General features: G+C 48.5%; 11 protein-coding genes across 11 annotated transcripts, besides 1 other annotated feature; 6 read left to right on the top strand and 5 right to left on the bottom strand.

Moving 5' to 3' along the window:
• Positions 1-2,442: 2,442 nt before the first annotated feature.
• On the top strand, positions 2,443-3,351 carry FPSE_02035 (uncharacterized protein; the record flags this gene model as incomplete). Its single annotated transcript, XM_009255154.1, has 1 exon — positions 2,443-3,351. The coding sequence occupies one exon, from the start codon at positions 2,443-2,445 to the stop codon at positions 3,349-3,351; it is 909 nt and encodes a 302-aa protein (XP_009253429.1).
• Positions 3,352-4,624: 1,273 nt separating this feature from the next.
• FPSE_02034 (uncharacterized protein) lies at positions 4,625-5,812 on the top strand (the record flags this gene model as incomplete). The annotated part of the gene is made up of 1 exon (XM_009255153.1): positions 4,625-5,812. One exon carries the CDS (start codon positions 4,625-4,627, stop codon positions 5,810-5,812), a length of 1,188 nt encoding a protein of 395 aa, XP_009253428.1.
• Positions 5,813-6,012: 200 nt separating this feature from the next.
• On the bottom strand, positions 6,013-6,759 carry FPSE_02033 (uncharacterized protein; the record flags this gene model as incomplete). Its single annotated transcript, XM_009255152.1, has 1 exon — positions 6,013-6,759. One exon carries the CDS (start codon positions 6,757-6,759, stop codon positions 6,013-6,015), a length of 747 nt encoding a protein of 248 aa, XP_009253427.1.
• Positions 6,760-8,263: 1,504 nt separating this feature from the next.
• Positions 8,264-8,962, top strand: FPSE_02032 (uncharacterized protein; the record flags this gene model as incomplete). Its single annotated transcript, XM_009255151.1, has 2 exons — positions 8,264-8,838; positions 8,899-8,962. The coding sequence occupies 2 exons, from the start codon at positions 8,264-8,266 to the stop codon at positions 8,960-8,962; spliced, it is 639 nt and encodes a 212-aa protein (XP_009253426.1).
• Positions 8,963-9,489: 527 nt separating this feature from the next.
• FPSE_02031 (uncharacterized protein) lies at positions 9,490-10,921 on the bottom strand (the record flags this gene model as incomplete). The annotated part of the gene is made up of 2 exons (XM_009255150.1): positions 9,490-10,518; positions 10,685-10,921. The coding sequence occupies 2 exons, from the start codon at positions 10,919-10,921 to the stop codon at positions 9,490-9,492; spliced, it is 1,266 nt and encodes a 421-aa protein (XP_009253425.1).
• An 852-nt stretch (positions 10,922-11,773) lies between these two features.
• On the bottom strand, positions 11,774-12,793 carry FPSE_02030 (uncharacterized protein; the record flags this gene model as incomplete). The annotated part of the gene is made up of 4 exons (XM_009255149.1): positions 11,774-12,166; positions 12,247-12,387; positions 12,446-12,474; positions 12,619-12,793. 4 exons carry the CDS (start codon positions 12,791-12,793, stop codon positions 11,774-11,776), a joined length of 738 nt encoding a protein of 245 aa, XP_009253424.1.
• Positions 12,794-13,552: 759 nt separating this feature from the next.
• Positions 13,553-13,622: a microsatellite.
• Positions 13,623-15,797: 2,175 nt separating this feature from the next.
• Positions 15,798-16,443, top strand: FPSE_02029 (uncharacterized protein; the record flags this gene model as incomplete). The annotated part of the gene is made up of 2 exons (XM_009255148.1): positions 15,798-15,845; positions 15,937-16,443. 2 exons carry the CDS (start codon positions 15,798-15,800, stop codon positions 16,441-16,443), a joined length of 555 nt encoding a protein of 184 aa, XP_009253423.1.
• A 308-nt stretch (positions 16,444-16,751) lies between these two features.
• FPSE_02028 (uncharacterized protein) lies at positions 16,752-17,788 on the top strand (the record flags this gene model as incomplete). The annotated part of the gene is made up of 2 exons (XM_009255147.1): positions 16,752-17,046; positions 17,394-17,788. 2 exons carry the CDS (start codon positions 16,752-16,754, stop codon positions 17,786-17,788), a joined length of 690 nt encoding a protein of 229 aa, XP_009253422.1.
• An 83-nt stretch (positions 17,789-17,871) lies between these two features.
• On the bottom strand, positions 17,872-18,263 carry FPSE_02027 (uncharacterized protein; the record flags this gene model as incomplete). The annotated part of the gene is made up of 3 exons (XM_009255146.1): positions 17,872-17,894; positions 17,955-18,068; positions 18,152-18,263. 3 exons carry the CDS (start codon positions 18,261-18,263, stop codon positions 17,872-17,874), a joined length of 249 nt encoding a protein of 82 aa, XP_009253421.1.
• Positions 18,264-18,772: 509 nt separating this feature from the next.
• Positions 18,773-20,287, top strand: FPSE_02026 (uncharacterized protein; the record flags this gene model as incomplete). The annotated part of the gene is made up of 1 exon (XM_009255145.1): positions 18,773-20,287. The coding sequence occupies one exon, from the start codon at positions 18,773-18,775 to the stop codon at positions 20,285-20,287; it is 1,515 nt and encodes a 504-aa protein (XP_009253420.1).
• Positions 20,288-20,802: 515 nt separating this feature from the next.
• FPSE_02025 (uncharacterized protein) lies at positions 20,803-22,650 on the bottom strand (the record flags this gene model as incomplete). The annotated part of the gene is made up of 1 exon (XM_009255144.1): positions 20,803-22,650. One exon carries the CDS (start codon positions 22,648-22,650, stop codon positions 20,803-20,805), a length of 1,848 nt encoding a protein of 615 aa, XP_009253419.1.
• Between the last annotated feature and the right edge of the window lie 1,461 nt (positions 22,651-24,111).

The raw sequence follows: 24,111 nt of genomic DNA on the forward strand, positions 1-24,111 counted from the left end.
TGAACAGGCCCAGGGTAGTTCTTCTTTGAGCAGCGTCACCCCTGGAGCCCGTTGACCTGAATTTGACAAGCGACGAGTGAGAGCCGAGGACGCTGCCATCACATTCGTAGGCGGGCCCTCGACTGCGCAGGCATTAGGAACCTGAAACAGGGGGAAGAACGGCAATGGCGTTGAAGCCAATTATGAAGGGTTCTCTCTACTGTGTACTAAGGCTTGTAAGTTTAATGAGAGAACGCCAGCTGTTGTGAACTGTTCAAGAGTAGCCATTGTCGTTTACTATGGTTGTGCCTGTTCATTCCGAGGGGCGTTTTGTTAATGATTTGTGCGAGTCAACCACTGCTTTTGTTTTTGGCTTAATCAAGATGGTCTAATTATCAGTAGACCACAGTAACCTAGCGTAGTAGCAGTTGGCCGGCCGCTTCTGAGTGTCCAAGATGCTGCAACGGTAGTGGTGAGAGCAGCTCAGAGCTGTGCGTTGGTCATGCACAACAACTCATTCTATTGATCTTTCGTGCGGATGCGTCTTCTGCGTCCGGTGAGCTGAGGCCAAAGTTCGTTGCAATTTGTCAAATAAGAATCGGGCGTTCAATTGAGTGCTTGCATGCATCCATGTCCTGACCTTCTCGTCTCTTTTTAGTGATCGGTGTAACCCGATTGATAGAATTTTTCAAGGCCCGTTCGTCACCCAGTTATTCAGACCAGTGCCAACGACAGTGTTAGTGACAGTGGGTTTTTTCCCACTCATGTAGTAGTAGCGCGCGGGTCAATAAAAAGGTTGATAAAGGATGGGTGGATGTCTAGAATGGAGGGTGATGGTGGAAGGTGAATGGTTGATCAGACGGAGGGAAGCTCCATTTGGATTCGGGTGTTGGTTAGCATGTGTTCGGAAACAAAGGCCTCAACAGAATCAGAGTCGTCACATTGGATTGGGTCCAAGCAGAGGCAAGGAAGAGGAAGAAGAAGGAAGAAACAAAGCAATCGTCACATTATCTAGTGCGTGTGCGTATCCGTAATGCGTAGTTGGTAGTTAAGCTGTAACAAGCTGAACTAGCAAAAGAAAGAAAGTGTATCGTGTGTAGCTATAAACGTGTCATGCGTATGTATATCGGTTTTTATTTTATTTTAATGCGAATACATACCTCATGATAATTAAGAGGATACTATGCAATGTGATGCGAGGCAGGCAGTTGCACAGCATCACATCTCAGTCCACAGGAGCCACGAATCTTGCCATTCTTAATAACGAACAGTATCAATCACCTGGTCCCTTTGGCGCTCAACGCGGATTTTTCTTGTCTGCGTGGACAAAAGAGGAAGAAAAACCTTGGCTAGTTTATAATACAAGGGGCATAGCGAGCAAGCATATTCACGCGATTGGTTACCCACACAGACACGATGTCAGGATCTTTGCTTCAAAAGCCTTTTTAGCCAGGGGCGTCGGCCAATTAGAGATCACTGACAAGGACAAGGACTGTTGCTAAACAGCCACCAAAGCTGTGATGGGTGGCCGGGCCGTTGTAACTCGTCCTGAAAGTTTAGTGGCCTACAGCACCTAAACTACCACCTAAACATGCTAGGGCGAGCTACAGTGCACCGCGCTGCAGGGGAGTCGGGCCATCAGGCAGTTGGTCCCGCCCGCCGTATCTAGAAGCCCGTAGGCAGGTCCCATATTTGTTTCCTGGCCCCCCATCTTCATCCCCACGGCCTGTTCTCCTTCAAGATTCGTCGACTTCCATTATCTCTTGCTTTCTCTCCTTTGACTTGACCTTTACACGTCGAAAAAACAAGGCCTGTATCTTCACTTCTTCTTACCGAGAAAGTTTCACGATCGCCACTCTCTCGATCGTGTCTACTTTGATTCGTCAGTGTGCATTGATTCTGCATCTGATAAACTATTTCTCTCACATTTTCATACATTCATTCATTCACTACTTTGTTCTTGTATCCCACCCTGTCGCAGGATCGATTCATAAATTGAACCAAAATACCAAAAGGATATCAAGCGATACAGCTATTTTCGACGTTGACCGTTCCTTTACAACCATCACTCGTTCACTGCAAAGCCGGTCAACGTAAAATCACTCTCCTTCTCGGAAGAATCGACAAAATCGAATCACACCAGACGTCACAGTTTCTGCTCTAGAAGCCGGATCTTGGAAGCAAAAGAAAGGACTGGATTCCTTTGTCTCATCTCAGTACAACACACACACACATTCAGAAACTATTGTACCGTTTCTTCTTCTCGCTCGCAAGCTTAGCTTTCAGTTGGCCAAGATTCCAGCAAAGACTTTCCTCAAAAAGTAAATTAGTGTTGAGTCAGTGGCACGACGCTTTTTGCCTTCTCTTATCACAAAGCATCTCAGTTGCAATTTACTTATAAACCACCAAGTCACCAAACAGACCCAGCCAAACAAAAACAAGTGTTAAATCAAATTCTCAACAATGTCTCTCTCACGCGCTTTTACCACCAGAAAGGCTAAAGTCGCCGAAATGGGCGACTCTCCACCACCGCACCGCAGCAACTCGGCCCGCGACAGACACCATGGCCCTATCCTACGACACAAGATTTCCGGTCCTATTCAGCTTGTTCACACGACCAACATGCTGTCCTACAACGCTCCCGATATCCCCTCGCCTCACGCCTCTCTCCGCAACAAGTCTTCGCTTCGATCTGTTGGTGAGGACTCCGAGGCTCCTTCAACTACCGAGTCAACTCCGCCTACGAGCCCGGAAGTTTCTCCCATGGAAGATTGCCCAGGTCCTGTGCCGAACCATCTGTCAACTTACTTCTCGGTATCCGGCAAGCCACACGTCATGCCACCTGCCATGCCCAAGGTCAACGAGGCTCCCGCGATTCCTCAGCGATCGCCTTCCCACACCAAGCAGAACTCGTATGAGGCCATCGCTCGCCAACGATCCGTCTCTCAAAGGTCCAGAGATTCAGAGCACTCCGTCTCCACAAAGGCTAGCTACACATTCTCCCGATCATCGTCAACTTCTACCAGAGCGTCATCGGCCTCGTATGTCTCTGCTGGCCACGGCCTGAAGGCTCCTCCTGTGCCTGCCCCTGCAGTCCCAGTCGCCGCTCCAGCTCCTCCACCATCTTTCCAGCAGCGAGCCCTCAAGGACTCTCACCCCTTTGGTCATGAACTAGCACAAGTCACCGAGCTCGCCGAGGAGTACAGCGCCAGGCCGCTAAGCAAGGAGGAGGAAGAGGACAACCGATACATCAAGTCCAAGGGTCTCAACAAGTTCAGCGCCGAGGACTATCTTGGCGATGTTCAAAACCTGATCTTCAGCTTCTTTCCCGAGGTGTCACACGCCAAGCCAACCACACCACAATGGATCTAAGTCCGTACCCAATGCCGAGATGTCGGCTTCTTTATTCAACAGTATATAATTGATAGACATTTTACGACCATGAACGGGAGTCCGCGGTAGGACAATGGCGGGCATGATTTAAAAGGCACATACACATTCGTTGCTCTTTGAAGCAGCATATATTCCCTCTTTGAGAATTCTTATTTATTAACACTCACGTCTGTCTTGGATTGGTTTGGTTTATTGGAGGAGAAAGGGTACATGTCCAATGTTTAGGTAACCAATGTATTTGGTTTGGATATTGGCGACTTGGCGTTTAACAGGGCCATGAAGGAAACAAACAGGACTGGATCTGACATTGATGGATGTACAGAGGATACCATTCCTCCTTGATGGATGATTGATTGATTCTTTTTCACGATTGTTGTATCTAGATTTACCATACTAGATCACACACGTACCAGCCTCCAACGGCATATTTTTCTTTATCACAGCTTTCATCCCTTGCATTTGCCGGCATAATGATGGGTTTTATTTTTAAGTCGAGATGAAACTGCCGATCATGGATTTACATATTACTGCACCAATATGCGTCCCCAAGCATTGCGGTACAATGAAACACGCTGAAACTGCCCATCATTTCCCAGCCCCAACTTGTCTAGCCGGTATTTTCATGCGGTAGACGTCGTCTTTGCATTTGTAAAATTGTTCCTGCCTCTGGACCCCTGGCGATTTGACCAGGGCCGCTGCAGGATCGGAAACACGCCACAATATAGGTCAAACATTAACGAGCAGGCCAGCAGGGATGAAGGATATAAGGCTTGATACCTTCAAGTTTTAGGTTTACGATTTGACGTATGAATTCCGTCCCTTTCGTCCCTTCTTTCTTTTATTTTCCTTTCTTTTCTCTTGCTACATCTGTTGAGGATTTTTGGGTTCCTGACGGTTGAAGGTGGCGTTTGGGTTTTTCTGTGACGCGTCTGGCTTCAAATTTTGCACCTTGATTAAGGAGGTGGAAATTAAACTGCCGATATTGTGTACCGATGTTGTGCATTTCCAATTGCGTGATTAAGATAGAGTAGGGTGGGTATTGTAAACTTAATTGTGAGGTTGGCACACAAGTTCATCACCGTCCACTGTATTATCCATGGTGTGTTGGTGGTAAAGCGACTGAGAAGAATAACAAGCAATAACCATCAAATAAAGAAATTCAAGCCATGTTTCTATGAATATCCTCCTAGAACTATCCTCGAACTTGGCAATGTTTCAGCCATAGTCTAAATACCATTAGTAACCGAGCGTAATGTCCTTCTATGGCAATGTCTGGAATGCTTGGCTTAACCTAGAGAGCGCTTTAATAAAACATTATTCCAGCCCTATGCCTATCTTAATCTCGAACTATCACGCCCAGAATACGCCTAAAACACACTTTAATTCGATCCCTATGAAACAATCAGCTCTCAGTCAAAGCGTGATAGTCAAGGCTCTTCGGGGCCAGACACTGCGAATTCCAAATCTCCACAATCTATTCCGATCATGGCCTGAACATCAACCCAAACTGAACCGCCATCATGAGCACGTTAAACCGCTAGTCGATCAAGCGGTCGATCGCATGGCACTAAAATACCCACTCATCATGCGTCGCAAGAAAGACGATATTGCCAAGTTCGCCTGCTTGTGGTATCCCCAGGCCCGTAAGCGGGAGATGGAGGCACTGGCGCTCTTCTCGACGTGGCTGGTGTGCTGGGATGACGCTGTCGATGCTAACGAGGGCGATCTGGCGGGTGATTTCGCAAGCGCGGAGCGCTGGAGACGGCAGACTTTGGGCACGGTTCGTGAGGCTTTGGCCATTGACGGAATGTGTGCACGTGGATCAGACGATGATCCGATTAACGACGTATTTCGAGATTTTGGCTCGAGGATCTGCGAGACGGTGTCGAAGGATCAGCGGCGGGTCTTACATGATGAGATACAGCTATTTACTGCTAGCTGCGCGGCTGAGCAGGAATTGCGTCTGGCTGGTCGCGTGCCGGACTACGAGTCGTATATGAAGCTTAGGATCGGCACCGTTGGCGGCAGGATGCTTTGCAGTCTTGTCCCGTATGCTGCGCAGGAGAGACGACCGCAAGCAGTTCTTTCGAGCCCTGAGGTGCATCAGCTATGGACACAAGTATGTGTTCTGCTGAGTTTGTCGAACGATGTGTTATCGTTGAAGAAGGAGTTGCAGACAGGTTGTGTCATTAATGCTGTTGCTGCCATCATGGAACCAAGCATGACGTTGGATATGGTGGTTGCTGAGTTGGAAGCAAGAATGAGAATGGCAGTCAAGGACTTTGACGATGCTGCGAGAAAATTGATCGAAGATACAGAAGGGGATGGGGAATTGCGGCCTCTTGTCGAGAAACACGTCGAGGGATGTCGCTCCATCGTCACTGGTACTCTGGAGCTTACGTTGTATACCCCCGGAAGATCCATGCTGGGCACCTACTAACTTCCCACAGGCTGACATCACTAAGATATAACATATCGAAGCTCGTACAAGAAGACGGCTCATTAAAAATTACTCTCTAATTCTATTTGGTAGACAGTATTTGTCAATTCTAGCGATATCCAACCGACCTTAGGAAGTTCAACACCAACGCACAGGGGGAAAGACACAAACAAATTTAGCCGTGCGAGTCTCACTGGGCACTAATGCTCTTGGGTTTGTGCTGCTACAGACTTGATGAGATCTGTGATGGTAACAATCCTGTATCCTTGCCGCTTGAGTTCAGGAAGAACTGTACGCAACATTGGCGCAGTCCATGATCTCCTGTCGTGGCAGATGATAATGGCACCTGGATGGGCCATGCTCAAGATATGCTTTGCGTTGGTATCGGGATATGGTATTTGAGGGTCGTGAGGGTAAACGCTTCCCAGAGTGATACGGAAGCCCTGGTTTCCCAGGACATTGCGCATCCGCGTATTAAATATTCCGGATCCCGGACGGAAGTAGTTGTTGGGTAGGATTAGGTCATTGGCCGCATATGCCTCTGTCAACATACCCTTGACGAGGTGAACCTCTTCGAGAAGTTTCTCATTGCTGAGCGACTTGGATGGCTCATCATGCATAGCGTGGTTGCCCAACTCATGGCCCTTCTCAACTAATTTCGCAAGTGTACCCTTGCGCCCCTCAACCTGGGACCCTATGACGAAGAATGTCGCATGGGCCTCGTTCTCCTCCAGAATCTGCATGATCTCATCGGTGTGGGCGGACGGTGCATCGTCGATAGATAGAGCAATGATCTTTTGGTCGGTCGGGATCTCGAAAAGCACGTCGGGGTACTTCCTCCGTAGCCAGTTGATGAGGTATGTCGGAGGCTTGTAGATGCAGTAGGCCGAGTAGAAGGGAAGGATCAGGAGGCCTACGAGGGTAACGAGGGCAATTAGGGTCGCCATTCGATTGCGCCTGACCCTACGCCGCAGTTTGGTGGGCAGGCGGAAAAGGGAGAGTCGGACCATTGGGGGAGGGCATCTACTGCTGGGTAGTGCTCAGCTGCGGCCGCAAGTCCGATAAACGAGACTCGGAAGCCTGTACATGCTCCCTCTGGAGTCAAGGTGGAAAGAGGAGGTTGGCGATAATGGCGATGGTGTTGTTGAGGATGAAGCAAGGGTAAGGGTAGGTACGAAAAGGGGATCATAGGGTGGCGCCTCATGCTCGTTCCAGACCCATATAAACAGGCGCGCTTCTGCCGCGTCTGTTACAGCCACTCATAGAAGGACGGGAACTCAAGATCCCTGTCGTTAGCGCGGCACAGAGAAACGTTACAGGGGTGGGGTATCCACCGTTAAGGCTTTAAAGGTGGACACAGGGCTGACAAGCAGCACTGCCCAGTGGCACAGTCTCGGGAACCAAAGCGCAGCAGAACAAATAATAGCATCGCATGACGCTTTGAGCAGCACATTCACGATTGGCGAGACTTTACAAGCGCCGGACCTTGCTCTTGGTCCTAATTTGAGTAGTTGTTCAAGCGCGTCCACAGGCCCAAACATGGACAGACTTTGTGGCATCTGAGCCGCATCGGCATTAAGTCCCTAAGCGACTCTCGGTTTCCGGTCCCCGGTCTAATCATAATGCTCAGTGGTTGTATAGGTTTTTCTATGGCTGAACTAGTTGTTCGGATGTTTCAGTCCCGTCGGGAGGCGTCTTTCTCACCCGAACTATGTATGTGTTTTGAAACGTTTAACTTGTATGATGACTGAACTTGATCGGTTTCTAACCTCGAATAGTCATGATCCGATGCGGTCATGAATAGTTAGTAAATAATCTAGTATGCGAGGAACTTTGTCTCACTGCGAGTAGACTGTGACTCGAGTTGCAAAAACTTGTACTCGATCAATGATGTATATGCTCCCAATTGGGACTTCTCTGAGAGTCTGCCTGGCTGGAGAGACCGAAAGCTTGAAACAACCATCAAAGATAATACCGAAACCAGACAAGAACCTTGGAAGAGATGGGAGAACTGACGTCTTCTCCTGTCCCCTGTAGAGCCCTATCACTCTAGGCTGCTTATAGGTAAGCTTGCTGACGCTTCCAGGGGTTCTTTATGTTTTTGCATGGCCACCATCACCTACATGGTCTGGTTCCCGAAGCGCAGTTACTTTTGATTGGCTTACAACTGCGGCCTCCCGGCATGCCCGCGAATAGGAACCTTCAGCCACAACCGTAACTCTTGGATTTGGTAGAGGCATCCCATGATAGAAGTTGATAATTGAAGCTATAAAGAATGTATATATATATGAACAAGTCTGTGGGATTAGATTTCTTAGTTATCAATCCATCTACTCAGTGTATTGTATCTTACTCAGCGTTTGATTCATCATCGACATCAGCGCTACAGCAGTTCTTACTATCACTTACACGCAAACAGCCAATCACAAACCGTCCTCACAACCAACAACCATGAGTCGCCGACAAGACCGCGATCAAAGGCAATACAGCCAAAACTACTACTCAGACAGCTCTAGAAATTGGAGTGATGAAGCTGTTCGAGGCAGCTGGGACTCCAACTACCAGAGAACAACATCAGCCAATACATCTCCCAGAGACCAGTCCCAAGCTTGGAGTAGACCGAGTCCTCAGGCCTATGATAGGAGCCAGAACAACGTGAATCAATGGCTTGGTCAACAGTATCAGAACCAGTACACCAACGACCACTCCATGGTCGCTGATACTGTCTCTGATTTTACTACTCCTACTACTTCGCCTGCGTTCAGCGACTCTCCTACCTTTCCTTCTCGGACTCAGCATACACCAGCATATCAGACCCAAACTGTGGGCAATGAGTTTCTTGCACCGCCTTCAAGGAATTCCCTTCCACATCGCCAGTATGATAGTCACTACCACAGCGGTGCTCCTTCGTCCTCTCGAGGATCTACATCATACAACCAATCAGTCGATTACAGACGTACGGAGTCTAGGTCTACCGATCAAGACCTCCGAGGTGTCGGATCCTTTGCCGATAACGATCGCTCTCGGTGCGTTTGATAATACACATTGCCAAATACCTACTACAAAAAGCTAACATATCTTTGCAGTCGAGAGGTCAAGTACAAACCACTCGGTAATTGGTTTGGTCTCTGGCTACCTCCCACCGAGTGAAGCTAGCCATATCAAAACGCAAAGTTACACGACACTACTTCAACTTCTATTCTAAGCAACGATTTTACACGCGTTTCTCTCGACGAAAAAACACCATCAACAGCGAACATTGTGCGTTTATTCTTCTACGAAAAGGCAACAAACTCCTTTCTTTTCTTCTTCTTTCTTCTTCACTTTCCTTTCCCCTTACGGATAGACGTTTCTGAGACGGGCGGGTACAAGTTTCCAGTTTTTTCTATATGTCATTTCCTCAACCATGCATTCACACTCCCTTGTCATGAGCTACATCTGAGCTCCCACAAAACCCTTCACATTCTCACTGGCATCATGTACACTTAGAGTTACGGCATCTTACGCTCGCCATATCTTTGGCTTGTGGAAGCTATATTTCTTTTTTTTCTATTCATCTCGTGATTTCTTTCTTTTCCTCCATGAGTTTGCCTTGATTGATTTTATCTTTCCTTTCTATCGCGATGAATGATTGTGTCGTCTAATATTTCTTTTTTTCCATTTCATTTTCAGACCCCTTATTTCTTTCTCAAAGCCTCCAGACCCTGGAGAAGATCTTGCTTTAAATCCTCGAGACCTTCAACACCGATGCTAACCCGCAGCAGTTTCTTGTCGATTTTGGGATCCGTCATTGCACGCCACTCAATAAGACTCTCCACGCCTCCTAGACTGGTAGCGTGGTGGAATAGCTCCAACTTCGAAGGCAACCGCTTCGCATGCTCTCCATCACGGAGATAGATTGAGAACACAGGTCCGTAGCCGTTTGGCATCTGCTTTTGTAGCCAGCTGCCTTCAACAGACGCTTCAGGTTGTAGACTGGCATGCTGGATGCGCTCGACGAGTGCACCGACTACAGATGAGGAATCACGCTGTTGCTCGACCAGCCAGGCTACGAGAGCAGAGGTCGTGGCGCTCTGACGCTGAACACGGAGTTCCAAAGTCCGCAGCGAACGAATACCTAACCAGCCTTCCAGACTACCCATGACAGAACCGATGAGCATACGGTCACTGAGAAGAGCAGCCTCCCAGTTAGTATGCTTACGGTTAACAGAAAGTGTACCGCAGAGCATATCGGAATGGCCGCCAAAGTATTTCGTCCCGCTGTGCATAACCACATCAGCGTCATACTGGAAAGGATCCTGCAGAGGAGGCGGCGCAAATGTCGCATCGACAGTCAAGTAAGCGCCGGCCTTCTTCGCCTTCTCTGCATACGCAGCCAGATCACGGGCTTCACCCGTCGGGTTGAGTGGTGTCTCAACGTGGATGATATCGCCAGGCTCGAGGTCCTCGACGGCACAGTCAAGGGGTAGGACCTTGAGGCCTGTTAGACGGGACATGATGCTGATGACACCATGACAGCCGTGGTAGCCGTCTCCAATGGCAATGCGCTTAGGGTTCAAGTGAACCAGCATAGCGTGGAAGGCGGACAGACCAGAAGAGTAAGTCACGGTTGGAGCACCGATGATAGATGTCAGGACGGCTTCGAGACGGGTAGTGTTTGGACCAGTTGCTCTGGAGTAGACATGAGAGTCAAGAGGGTTGTTAGGCTACATGAGTTAGTATAAAAGCTTATATGACCTTGTAAATAAACCATTCAAGTGCGGTGTCATGATGTGTTTGAAGATCAAACTCATGATGGTGCCGAGAGTTTATGACAGGTCGGAATCCAAGCATGATATACCATGACGGTTCAAGAAAGAGATCAGCACTCACATCGGTATTATCCCAGGCTCTCAGTGCATCAGGATCGTCGTTGTACCTGAAAGTCGTGCTGACATGCATAGCCGGTGCAACGGCCCTGTGCGACTGGATACCATTATCGGCATGGACTGCGCGAGAAGCCAGCGAGAGCCCGGCAAGTTTGTTGTGAAGTCCCGCCTGAGCCCCTTCAGTGTCACCAGGAACGGAGGAAATATCCTTGAGGTTGGTTGGAACTTCGTCAGATGCCATGATATGAGTCGTTCGATGATGTTGAGTTGATAAAGAGGTGAGGGGCGATTGCGAATTCCGGATGGGCTAGTTGATATCTAACCGACTCAGCATCGACTGCAATGTCTCTTGAAACACAGACTTGTTGACGGATTTATAAAGGAAAGGCTGGAGTATAAATAGAAAAAGTCAAGATGAGTTCATCTTGATTTAATGATATCGCCATTGGTACTTATCTTGCGCCCTACGAAGAACAGAGCGGGGCCTCCATTCCCATTTGGCAATGGAATCACGCAATTTACAAGTGTATGATTTGTTCGACGTGACTCTTTAGTCCGTCATCGGTCTCTCTTTTATAAGGCGTTATCGTTGTCAAACTATATATTATCAATGAATTCTTTTTTTGTGCTCTACCAGTACTGCCTTGAGAATATGTGCGACCAGGTTCCAGGCGTGTTTGATTACATTGGGTGTCTTTCAAACTATTCGATCACGACAAGTAGACATTCAACGACTCACAAGAGAAGCAAACGCGGACTCAAGAGAGAATTGTATGGAAACACATGTCTTCTCATTACTATTATGTAGCCCACATCTTGTCTTCTTTCGACAGACATGACTCTCTAGCACATGTTGATTCATTTCAAGCGTCTCAGCTCATTACCCACTCCGTAGTCAGGCCTTCTCTGTATAATCAATCCATCCAATACAGAGCCGATTCTGCGACCAAGGTGTACCCAGCATAGTGTCGTAGCGAATGCGTTTCTAGCATTATCCCGGCCCCTGTAACCGATAACGCCGGTAATATAAAACGAAAACTCCAGGTATCTTTAATACAACGTAGAAGGGTAAAAACTCAATATTTGATACATTTTAATGCATCTCTTGACCCTCAGACGAAACAGTGACTTTGGGCGGTCCATTGTCCATGGGTGTAAGCTCTGACCCTTGGCCACTCTGAGCTCTCTTGCGGCCGTGCATGAGGAATCGAGAAACAGAGGGGTTGCTGGAAGGGTCCTTGTCGCGAGAGTCGGAGAACTTGGAGAAAAAGCCACGCTTCTGGGGCTGTGCCTGTTGCGATGGCTGTTTTTGTTGGTACTTGTGGTCATCTAGTCCAACATCTTCAAACCGTTCCTCGGCCGTTGGGGGTTGCTCAAACGATCGCTCGACCGCAGATCTGGGAATGCGGGGGAAACGAGCAGAATCAAGACTTTGACGCGAAGGGAAGTCGTTGTTGTTGGCAATAGGCGATCGTGCAGTAATGTCCTGGTCGTTGTGTTAGTCGCATGTTGGTTGAAAGCCAAGCAATTGAAAGTATGCAGCGGCTAAGGAGGGGAATTCCATACGAATGAGCGACGGTAAGAGTCAAATGATTCCCTTGAGATAGAGAAGTGCTCAATATCGCCAAGGCTGCTCCTCGTATCTGTCGAGTTGCGAGTTGACAAGTACTTTCGGGGCCACTGGCCCTTCTCTTCAGTGGGGGATGGCTTTGCGACCGTTAGTTGTGGACTTTGACGTTTTACGCATTGGCTAAAATGAACATACGGGAAGATAGACGCCACTGTCGTTGACGACTGTTGAACAAGGTCAAAAATTAGTCAAATTCTAGAGGTCTTGTGACGAAATGCCGAATGCGCCGCTTCATGGATAGTTCCCCGCCATGAGAGCGGGAGGGAAGACCACGAGGGACGGCAAGCGACAAGGGTTCTGAGACATACCACTCATCTTGTATTCGCCATTGTCGTGTCCTTGACTTCGAATACTCAAAACGGGTTTGGACTTTGAGCCAACAGTATCGACTTTCTCGAAACCCGGAGCGGTATCAGGGCGTTGATTCTCATCTTGGACGACGACGCTACCAGGGCGACGGGTGAAAGGGTTGCGAATAGGCATGATGATGGATAGACAAGCGGTGGAGGTTGCTTAGTGTTTATTGTAAGAGAAGATGATATCGTCGAAAAAGATGGTTCCGGGATGGGAGGGAGAGTGAGAGATACAGAAACTGTGTCGCTGGTATGGTTTATAAGGCGGGGTACCTTGAAAGTGTAAGGAAGGTAAAATCTGAGATCGAAGAAAGGAAAGAAGGAACAAGATTTCGGGGGGCAGGCGCGACGTTTAAGTTAATTGAGTTTTGGAGACCGGGGAAGGCGGGATGTTTGGAACCCAAGATGGTATGTCTAGGATTGGGTGAGATTGAACAGGAGAATTGGGACTTTTCTGGTGGATCGATGGGGAACGGGACAGGAGAGTGAGACTTGGCGATTAACTCAGTATAGTAAGTTATTCGAGTGAGAATTGGGTAGGTAGTTACAGTACATGTACAGTACAGCTCCTACAGTAGGATGTGGATAGACAAACCGAATACGTGTGTGCGTGGCACCACCGAGTCGGGTCAAATCCTTTACTGTCGAGATGGTGTGAAACAAGCACTTGGAGAGTCAAGCAGTCAATAGAGCTATTCCTTTCTATATCCCTCACCGTAATTGATGGTGTTTTACCATTCATTGGGAACACTGTAATCAGAAGAAAAAAACAAGCATCGACAAGTCTCTACACTAACATGGCCAAGCATTGCTTCGTTGTTCGCGTAATACTAAGTATACACAGCCATCTTTGCAAATGCATGTCAGCCGAGCATCGCCAGTTGTAGATCAGCACAACGCAGCCGCAGCGCAGCGCAGCGCAACGCAGCACAACACACAACACACAGCACAGCACAGCGCTAGAGTCAGGTCCCAAGGCCGAGGTAGGGTTCAGGGACTTGGTTGATTGACACCAGGTCTTGCCAAGACCAGAAGGGTCAACGCTTACCGTCATCGGTCGAGCAATGATCTTATTGGCGTCCAGCACACCCACCAACACCAGGTCGGCGCATACAACCACTCCTGATGCAACTGCAAGTGTTGTGACAACCAAGATCCGGGGAGTGCCTTGCCTCCGCGGCCCTGATCGTCTCCAGTCTGATACATATTGTCCTTGGATAGATATGTCGCTTTTCGTTGGACAGTTTTGGACAGTATAGATTGATCGGACGGCACGGCATCTTATCCTAGCCTGGATATCCTCAACTAATCAGCATGTCATCAACCAAGGCAGACTCCTTGAGATGTCCCAGATTTGGGGATACTAAGTTTGGATCTTGTTCCGCTCTGTTCAAGGGTAGATGCGTATTGTAGTGCAACGTCCCTGATCAATCTAACCCTGGTTTTTCGTTTTTTTGTTGGTGGTGAGGTTAAATTCAGCCGATTGCTACACATGCATAGAGTCGAGCAGGTACGTACTTCCTATGACGATTTACCTATTGATCGTTCCCTGATTCAGGACCCAGCCGCCTACCAAGATTTGGTTTCAAGCGTTCATCGACTCCAAGTTGGTGGTCGCGAAAGTTGTGTCTTGACATCAAGACTCTTTTTTCACTTTCTCTCCAGCTGGTTGTTCCTACCTACACAGACCGCACTGCATGCATCCAAATTACATACAGACAGGGCGGTAAAAAAGAGAGTGCTTCTACCATAATCCGGGATATCCGAACAAGGTGGATCGATTCTCAAAAGTCGTCCCAGAAAGGGTCCGACCCGCCGATCCGGTCTTTATCGGGGTCCAGCCAGCAGCCAGCGGCCGATTTGTTAGGTAGTATCAAAGAAGTCCCGGCTTTCTAGAAAGCCGATGCCGACAGATCAACCCAGCAGAGTAACTAGCATGATTCAGAAACTGCGATTGGCTGGCTAAGCAAATTTCTATCAAGCTTTTTCTCTCTTACACTTGTCCCGGACATATTTGGTACAAGATAGACGATTTCATGACTCAAGAAAGACATCATAACGGCTCGTCTCGTTACACCAATCTAACTCTCAGCACGCACATTTACCAATTAGTCTAGAGATCTGTCGCTACCCGAAACATGTTTCGACATGTCAATAATACTGTGCATTGAGAAACTAGGACCATGGTCACCTGCATAGAGTCTGATAGTTGAATGCTGTGTGATTTGACCTGTCTATGTTTGGTTCAACCCTTTATATTCTTGCATTTTATTGGCCGGAACCAGTATCCAGTAAACGTCAAGTGACAAGACGATCTGATAATGACTATAATACACTATTAAAAGGATAGTAAAATGCTGTATATGCTGATTAATAGCTATTGAAAACTTGATAAAGTATGGGCGCAGAGTCGTAGGGTATCATATGTGACGAATTATTTCCGAGTGTTAATGTTGCTGTCTGATTCAGCCCGAGAGACAAACAATATTGACTACCGTTCATTCTATTGGGTGTGTACCCTTATTCTTGTGTAGTCAACTTGGATCTAATTCAAGCTCCCGATGCCTATTGAAAGGAACGCTTCCGCACCTTATGCAGGTTCGCGTCTGGATCCCGTATTGCTTTGGATTTCCCCTTTGCAGTCATGTTGACATTTGGAGGCAGTGGTCCAGTGCAGCATATCTTTGTAAAACGATTAAACACCTGAATGCAAAGGTAGAAGCTATCATATCGACCTGTCAATGTTATTCCTCAAGTGACACTACCCATCACCGACCGCGCACTTGCCGACAAACAGGCCGCCACAGTGAATCAAAGAAGGAGACACTCCCAACGCATTCGCCGTACCTGCATTTTCAACCCTAGAGAACAATACCACGTGCAGTGCGTGGAAGACGCTATCATGAGGCTGGCTGTTTGTAGGCCTCGTTGCTGTTTTCCCTGCGTTTACTCTTGTCCCAACACTCGCTCTTTTTTGGAACCTGGATTGCCATGCTACAATTTTGGTGCCTCAAACATCGAATTCACCCGAATGTTTTTAAAAAGCTAAACTATCGTCTTTCTCTTCTTTTCCTTTCTGTTCTTTAGCCTGGAGCCTACCGAGTGTCACCATTCATTCGTACATTTAACCCGTTATGGGTGCCTTCTTTATAAGCTGGGAGCTTTGGCAGGAGATGACCTTTGTACGTGTGCAATTTCAACTCAGTATCTGCATAATAATGTCGCTCTACTGTCTTGTCTTTTGCCCGCTTTTAGCTAACTGTATACACCAAGGTTCTCGGCTGTTGCATCGTTCTTGTCTTTGTCGCTGGACTTATCAAGCTGTGGTGGTCCAATCGCGCAATGCGCCGTCACGAAATCATCGACGAGGAGAAGCGAGCAAGACTATCGCTCATGTCATACTGCGGTATTCAAAACATGCGAACCCCTGATATTCCCTTCGGTATTCGTGCGATTCAGAGTGGCATCGAGGTGGAAGGTATCTGGATCTCACGACCTAAATCGCCAGAGTCCTGCCAAGCCACACCCTCAGCTACGTTAGTCGGACGACGTATCAGGATCTCAAAAGGAAAAGGAAAGATGATTGACCTTGTGTCATCAGAGTGTCTACCGTCGAACAACTTAGAGACCATGCCTCCCCGCCAAGTAGGTTTCGGCGGTTCACAGCAAGATGACATCACCCCAATAAACGAATACAACAGGCCAGGACCTCCCGCCAAGCAAATTCGTATAACTGCCAGCAAAGATCAGAACCTCGACTTGAATTACACATTGCGGTAGCATACAGCTGTCGGGTTTCCGTCGTAAATCCGTCGGGTTGTTCCCGATTTGGGGTATTTCCCCAAGTCGGTAGCCAGATCTAAACGCCATTCGTTGATACAAACATTGGAGAAGCAACACCCAAACGGGTCTCCCGCGGGAAGGCAAATGGCTGTTCATGTATAAAAGCATAGATGTCTCTTTTAACATGGTCTTTTTTTCGTTCCTATTTCCTGCGCGCGTTTGATTGTTAGCCGGTTCAAAACTATTAGGAAACTTGACCAATACCAGCTGGAACCCCACAGTTACGTTGTAGGATTACTGCTGCAATGGCCTCTTCTCACGTTATAAATGACATCGCAACCAGGGGGTTCGACGATGCGAAGTCTTATGATACGCATCGACCCTCTTACCCTCCTGCTGCTGTCACCAATATCCTTGGACGTCTTGGTCTCGAGGGCCAATCAGGCGCCAGGATCATAGACCTCGCAGCTGGCACTGGCAAGTTCACCGAACTCCTGGCCGCCAGGCCAGAGGAATACGAGATCGTCGCTGTAGAGCCATTGGATTCGATGAGGAACAATCTCGCAGCCAAGCAGCTCCCCAAAGTGGACGTTCGACCTGGTACGGCAACTAATATGAAGCACGTGAGCGATGGATGGGCAGACGGTTGTATTATAGCACAGGTAAGATATACACATGCCTCGGCATCTTAATTGAAGATACCCGAATTAGCAGGGACTGAAGTTGACTTGAACAAGGCATTTCACTGGTAAGTCACCCGTTCTGGAAAGGAAGAGCATGCCCTGACAAAGTCCAAGGTTTGCCAAAGAAGAATCCCTCCAGGAAATCCATCGAGTTTTAAAGCCTGGTACCAAACTTGGACTGATCTGGAACGTTGACTCATGCAAGTGCTTCCTGGCTAAGGTTCTCTCCCAGTTGACGTTTTTCAAGACTGACAATAATCTCAGACAACCAACCCGAGAGTTGGCCTTCTCCTACAGGCTGGGAGAAAGAGCTGTTGGATCTCAACTTTAACGAAAAGGCGGACAAAGAGCCTCGTTTCCGACACCAGGTCTGGAAGCAGGTCTTTGAACGCCAGGCCAAGGCTGAAAAACCATTCTTCTCCACGCCCATAGAGACTGACAAGGTTCCATGGTCGGTCTGGTTGACACCCGAGGCCTTGTGGGGCAGATTCAATACCCTCAGCTGGAACGCGCTTCGAGAAGGTGAGGAGCGCCGAGTCTTTAGAGAGAAGTACGACAAGATTGTGAAAGAGGGTGGCGGCGAGGTTAACGACAAAGGCGAGATTGAGCTTCATGGATGCACCTTTATTGTCTGGATATCACGATTGGATGGTGCCTAGATGAAATAGCTTGAAATAATTGATTTTGACATGAGTTTAGTCGTGAAAAGTGTGCTAGGTTTTCATTATGCGTCAAGCTCCCATTAGTCTGCTGAAATATACATGACTGTATTGATTCGTTAGTTTAATATGTCGAATGAGGGGAATGAGTTTCTTTGTCACTTACCGTTGTTTCCTCTCACAAAGGCGTCGCCGTATTCCCTACGCTTTTGACCGTTGACATACTCTGATGTCTTTTCCAAAGCAATGTTCATGTAGCCATCCACCGACTGAAGCTCGCCTGCAATACAAGTTAGTGTCTTTCCAAGTAGGCGTATCATAATTTTCCATCATATGTCAGGCTGTGATGCACCATAAACTCACCCTTGTAGACGACGCCAGAGTTGAGTTTGACAGTGACAGGGTTGCCGATGATGTTCCCGAGGAAGCTTGAAGGGTCCTTGCCCTCTCCTTGAGAAATGGCGCCGTTCTCCATTGTGGCAGCGGGTGGGTTGGTTCTGCGAGGTTGGGGTGGTTGTGGGAGAGGTTGATGGTTGATGATATCAAGCTTGTGGGGGTTGTTTGGCCAAGTCAGAAAGATTGATGCCTCGTTGTGCTGTTAAGGTTGGACCACAAACGCGGCTGGCTCGCACTGTGACTGGTTCAAACGCTGTGAGGACTCCTAACATCCCGCTACAGCGGTACGTGCTCTGTTGCGGAGGGGTATTTTAGGGGCCCAACCTGCCCGCGCCCTCCATTGCCCGTTTCCAGTTCTATCCGCCCATTTACCTCCACATAAATCATCCCACCTGCATAAAGTGGTCGCGTTAAGTGCATCGCATCGCGCCTGTGTTTCTGACACCATTCTCTTTCTCTACATACCTATTCTTACATTTAACCACGATCGCAACTACCTTGTCGCGCGCTTTATAAATCATAGAGCATAAACTACAATCTTGCTACAATTATTATTCCGTGTAGGCTAACAAGCAACTCTGCGCCAACATGAAGAGGCTGCCTTTCAAGCCCACTGCGCTGCGCAAGGCTGCCCCCAAGCCGTCTCAACCTGAAGAAGCAAATAACAGTGACGATGATGGACTTTCCCTGTTTAGCCGTCGAAAGGAAATGGAGCCTATTGTGCAAGCTGACCGAGACCGACGCACAAAGAAACGTCGCGCAGCTGACTTGGAGGAGGAGCGCCGACAGCTCGAGACTACTAAAGAGAAGCAAGCGCGCGACGAACTCGAAGATGCGAAGGACTCCGGAGTTTTTAGTCAGGATGATTCCAACAATGTCCAGGAAGACCCTCCATCCGTTCAACCAAGCAGTGACACTCCTGTTGCTGAGCCGGCTTCGACACAAGACGGAGCTGAATGCGCCAGGTTTGCCTTTCTATCCTGCGACTCCGAACCATCCGTTGACTCTTTTAGTGAACTTGTTACGCCTCCTCCTTCCAAGCGATCAAAGCCTGATCCAGACTCAACTCAAAGGCCACTGCTGAGCATGCAAACCGACGGCGAAGAAGATGAAGACCCATTCCCCGATGCATCGCCGACTCCGCGAGTACGCCCACAGCCTGATTCCCCAAGCCCGATCAGAAGTCGCAAGCCAGAGTTCACACCACTACAGCCCAAGCAAATCACAGAACCCATTAGCATTGATTCTGACTCAGAGGATGAGGTGAAGCCCAGTCAAATGGCAAAGCGACGAAGCAGTAGTATTGAAATCAACGACTTGACCTCGACAAAGCCTTCTAAGGAGCCTACATCGCCGCCGGCAGCGGCAGCAGCGGAGGACGACGAGTTCGCCGAGTACATTCGAAGAGCTGAGGAGAATCGCGCCCGCCAGCAGGCCCTGCAGTCGGCCAATACGAACGACTCGCCAAAGAAGGAAGTGATCAGTGTCATGATCACGAGCACCATACCTGGCTCTGGCATCTTGATGGCCAAGTTTCTCTTTGACAAGCAGCTCCGTATCGCACGCGATGCATGGGTGAAACACCAGCAAAAGAAGGGTCTGGACATCAAGCCCGACGACATCATTCTCACGTGGCGACGAAGCAAACTATACAACACTTCGACCCTTACCGGCCTGGGCATTCGGCCATCTGGCAACGGAAAGGTAGAGGCCGATGGCCTTGGCTCTGCTGGATTCAGAGAAGACCGGTCTGTGGTACATATCGAGGCCTGGACTCCTGAACTCTTCCATGAGATGGAGCAGAACGAGGAGTTGCAGCGCAGGCGCGACGCAGGGGAACTCTCAGATGATGAGGAACCCCAGCCTGAGGAGAGGGAGAAATTCATAATCATGCTCAAGGGCCGCGACATTGAGGCGCTTGAATGCAAGGTCATGCCAGAGACGACTGTCGATACCCTGATCGCCGTATTCCGCAAGCAGCGCCAGATCGGTTCTGACAAGGAGGTGTCCCTCTGGTGGGACGGCGATCGTCTTGAAGAGCACGTCGAGATGGAACAGGCCGAGATCGAAGAGCATGATACAATCGAAGTACACGTGCAGTAAGGCAGACAGGCATATGCGAGTGAATTTGGAAGGCATTGTGTTTGGGCAAATGGATGGACAATGGGTCGCTGGCGCTCTAAGGATATGATACCCAGGAATACAACTTTGCGTTCTCTTATGATAATTCAAAGGAGAGCGCTATTATGAAATGAAATGCCATGAAGACTTGACTCTAAGCGCATCTATTATCGCATCTATGTGATTGTGACCGACCCAAGCCATCTACCTACCTACAGGGTCTCTTCCTAAACGCCTCTATTCCGCAGGCCGAACCGGGCACCTTTTGCCTCGGCCTCTTGGTATAACGGAATTTGCACCTAAAATAAACAAATGTAAACCTCACCGATAATGTACATCATTGCTGTGCGTATTGTCGCTCCCTGCAACATGTAACTTGATATAAACTAACCCCATACGCCGTGAATGCCAATCAAAGGCAACAGATGACAAGATATTAGCCATCCGATGTTCTCCTATAATTTATATTTCGTTTCCGGCTGAGCTGCCTCCGTTTGCTAATCGATGAGAAAATCCATGCCTGACGGACGTGACTTTGGAGAGATTGTGTCTTTTTTGATAGCCGTGAATGGAGATGAAGGACCAATAGAGGTATTATCGGCGTTTGAATTCGGTGTTCGAGCAGTTGATTTGTGTGTGAGATCTGAAACCATCGCTTTTCGTTTTGCGGGGACACTTGGTGGAGGTTTCTTCCCCTTATTCTGATTTGCAACCTTTGTGACCTTGAAGTCAACTGCTGGTGTGTCGGGTTTGGGTTGAGCAGGCTTTCTACCGCGTTTGCGTGACTTGGGGGCCGATGTACCAGTGGTTGGCGGTTGTTGTTGTCCGTTGAAAGAAAGTGTGCTTTGCTTCTTTCCTGGCTTCTTGGCTGCTGACATCTTAGGGCTTGCGTTGGGGGTTGGGATTCCTTGGGCCTGTTCGACTTGTTTTGGTTTGGCAGCAGCCTGTTCATCCGCATCTGGGTCGAGTGAGGGCGAGCTCGCAGGAATATTGACCTCAACTGTTGTCTTGCCCTTCGCCAAACGATTTTCTCGCTCTTGTTCCTCTTCCTTCGTGAGCTCGTAGCCTTCACCAATGTTGAAATCCCAGTGAGTGAGGTCAGCGAGATGAGCGACGTTGTCGCATTTTGATCGCACCACGATATCCCAGCAGTTCTTCAGATCGACACCTTTGGGCTCGTCGTCCAAGTTGATCCAGATGGCAACACCGTTCTTTCGTCCTCGTGTGACTTGGCACATTTCCCTAACAAGTCGGCGGGTTCCGGGAACCTTCAGAGTGGTACCAACAACCACAACGGCATCGGGACGCGTCTTTAGATCTGCACTTGAAACATTTCCAATAGCTTCTTCGTCTGGGTTATATTCATTATAAAGCACAAATCGCGGTCGTAGTCTTCCAATACCGTGGCTCCGTTTTCCCGCATGAGCTGTTCGAACTTCGTCAAGATCTTTACATGTTGGGCAGAGCGGAGGCTTTGGGCCGGTGAAAATTTCGCCGTCAAACTCCTGGAGGCTGCTGCATTTAGTGCAAACCATTTTTTGGAGGCCACCATGCAGCTGAATGGTGGTGGGCCAGGGGCCTTTAGGGTTGAGAGGGACTTGAGTGGCCAGCGGTTCCATTGATGTGTCTATGCAATCGATATTTTGCGAGTAGAGGCGTAGTAATCGACCCTCGTGGGCCAGAGATGCTAGTAAGTGGTGAAAAGGTGTAGGTTTGGCACTTTTGGTCTTGGCAGCCATTTCTCTGACCATGGCGTGAAATGACTCGGTAGTGTCGTCGTGTTTATAAACCGAAGCATCGAACAAGTGTTTACCAGAGCCCTTGAGGTTGTGTTGATTTTTCACAGATGCGAATAGGCCGGTGGACGATCGAAAATCTGGAATCCCTGCCGCAACAGAAATGCCAGCGCCGGCGATGACGACAATCTTCTTCTTCTTGCGTAGTGTATCACGAAGCCTGTTGAGCAGGCGGGTATCCTCTTTTGTTTGTTCCTCGTCGCCTTTTGTAAGATCCAAGTACTCGGTTGTGCGTTCTTTCGGAGGCGTAATGCGACGCTTTTTGGCAGGCGGGCCTTGAGTAGAGGCATCGGATGTCTTGACAACAACCTCGTCTTCGGATGGAAGATCGGACATTTTGGCAGGAGAGTGAGGGCCAGAGGCGGTCGTTGAAGGTGATGGATAGCGCCTTGAAGGGTCGAGCTTTGTAGGATCGAGCATAGTGGGCGACGAAGGCGCGGATGGTGTTTTAGAGAGAATTGAGAGAGGCGATGAGAGAGTAGACGAGAGAGGCGACGAGAGCGTTGAATTTTCTCCATCGGGGATGGATAAGGGACTCGAAGGAGACATTGTGGCCGTAGTAGAGTTTGCTCGTCGGGAAAGCAACAAGGAGATGCAATCTAAAGGAGGGAAGGAGGTTGGGAGGGATCTGCCTACTCTAATTGCACATGATTGCAATTAAAAGAGAAGTCGAAAGCCGTCCGTGTGAATTAACTCGGGATAGATGGAAGGAGCGCTGCAGAAAGTACAGGATGAAAGAGCCAACGGTATTAGTGGCTGCTAGGTAATTTAGATGATTTAGGTAATAAAGAAACCTAAGGATTAGGTATTAGGTATGTCTTCGATCGTAAGAACAAAGTGAACAATGTCGAAGCGAAAGTGAGTTGGAAGAGGCAAAACGAGAAGGTGAGGCCATGCAAGGTCAACCCAAAATCAATGGAACCGGGGTGTGGGAATGACGAAGAGTTGCAGTCCGTCCCAGAAAGCGGGTTTCGGGGGGAGGAGAGGATGGATGTTAGCGTGTAGCAGCCAGCGTCTGCAAAATGGATGCGAATGCCCCTTGTCTTGCAGCACAAACTAGATACAAACGAGCCAGGGCTCAGCTGGGTCTCTTAAGTTTTAGGCCACAAAAATAAGTAGTCTAAGAAGTATGGTCTAAGTAGCATAAACTGATCTACTAATTCCGTCTCTTATGCTTCCAGCGGCGAATTGTTTTGATACCGCGAGTCTAGATTAGCCTTTAAGCCACAGCCAGCGCAGAGAGAAAAACCCGCACTGGACTACCTCGCTGGAACACCGCTTAGTTTGATGATCGCGGCAGAGCGCCCTTGCTAACCTAGGCAGTTGGGAGAGGGTGGGGACAGGATAGTTCAGGGACTTTGTAGGTGGGCCAATCTACTGGGTTTGTGGCTGATGTGTTCAAGGTTGGTTTGTTGATGTTTACATGCACGTCTCATGGAAGAACAGTCGCAGTAAGTCGGTGACATCAGTCAGAGGCTGTGAGCATATACTATGCCTTGCGCAGCCATTTTGTTGTCATCCAGGCTGACCCTGAACAGAGATTGGCGTTTGGTGACAATAATAGGCTAGGCTATGCTGCAGGCACAACTTGCATGAGGTCAGTGACAAGGATAAATAGCCGACAACTTTGGGAACTTTATGAGTCTCTTTGTTGAATTAATATGAATAACTGTATCTTTAACCCAAACGTTGCGGTGAATCATTTGATATCCATTGCTGCACACCGAGCTTTTGGCCTTTGGGCACCTGAATATCCCACTGTGCCCTGATCTACCCTTACCGAGGGGCTGGTATGATTCACTTTAGACTGCATGCAGTGTGTGGCAGCCCAACTTTGCTACTTGCACTCCGATCATTGGTCCACCTCTTCACCTCTTCACCTCCTTTATTGCTTTTTCCATCTGAACAGTATTTTCATGATCACGATCTATATGGGAAGTTATTATACACTGCATGGCACTGGCAGACAAATTTATCAATTACTTTACTATTCGTCTCTTTAGCCTGCAT

Source organism: Fusarium pseudograminearum, chromosome 1 (assembly GCF_000303195.2).
Source record: "Fusarium pseudograminearum CS3096 chromosome 1, whole genome shotgun sequence".
Taxonomy (NCBI): domain Eukaryota; kingdom Fungi; phylum Ascomycota; class Sordariomycetes; order Hypocreales; family Nectriaceae; genus Fusarium; species Fusarium pseudograminearum.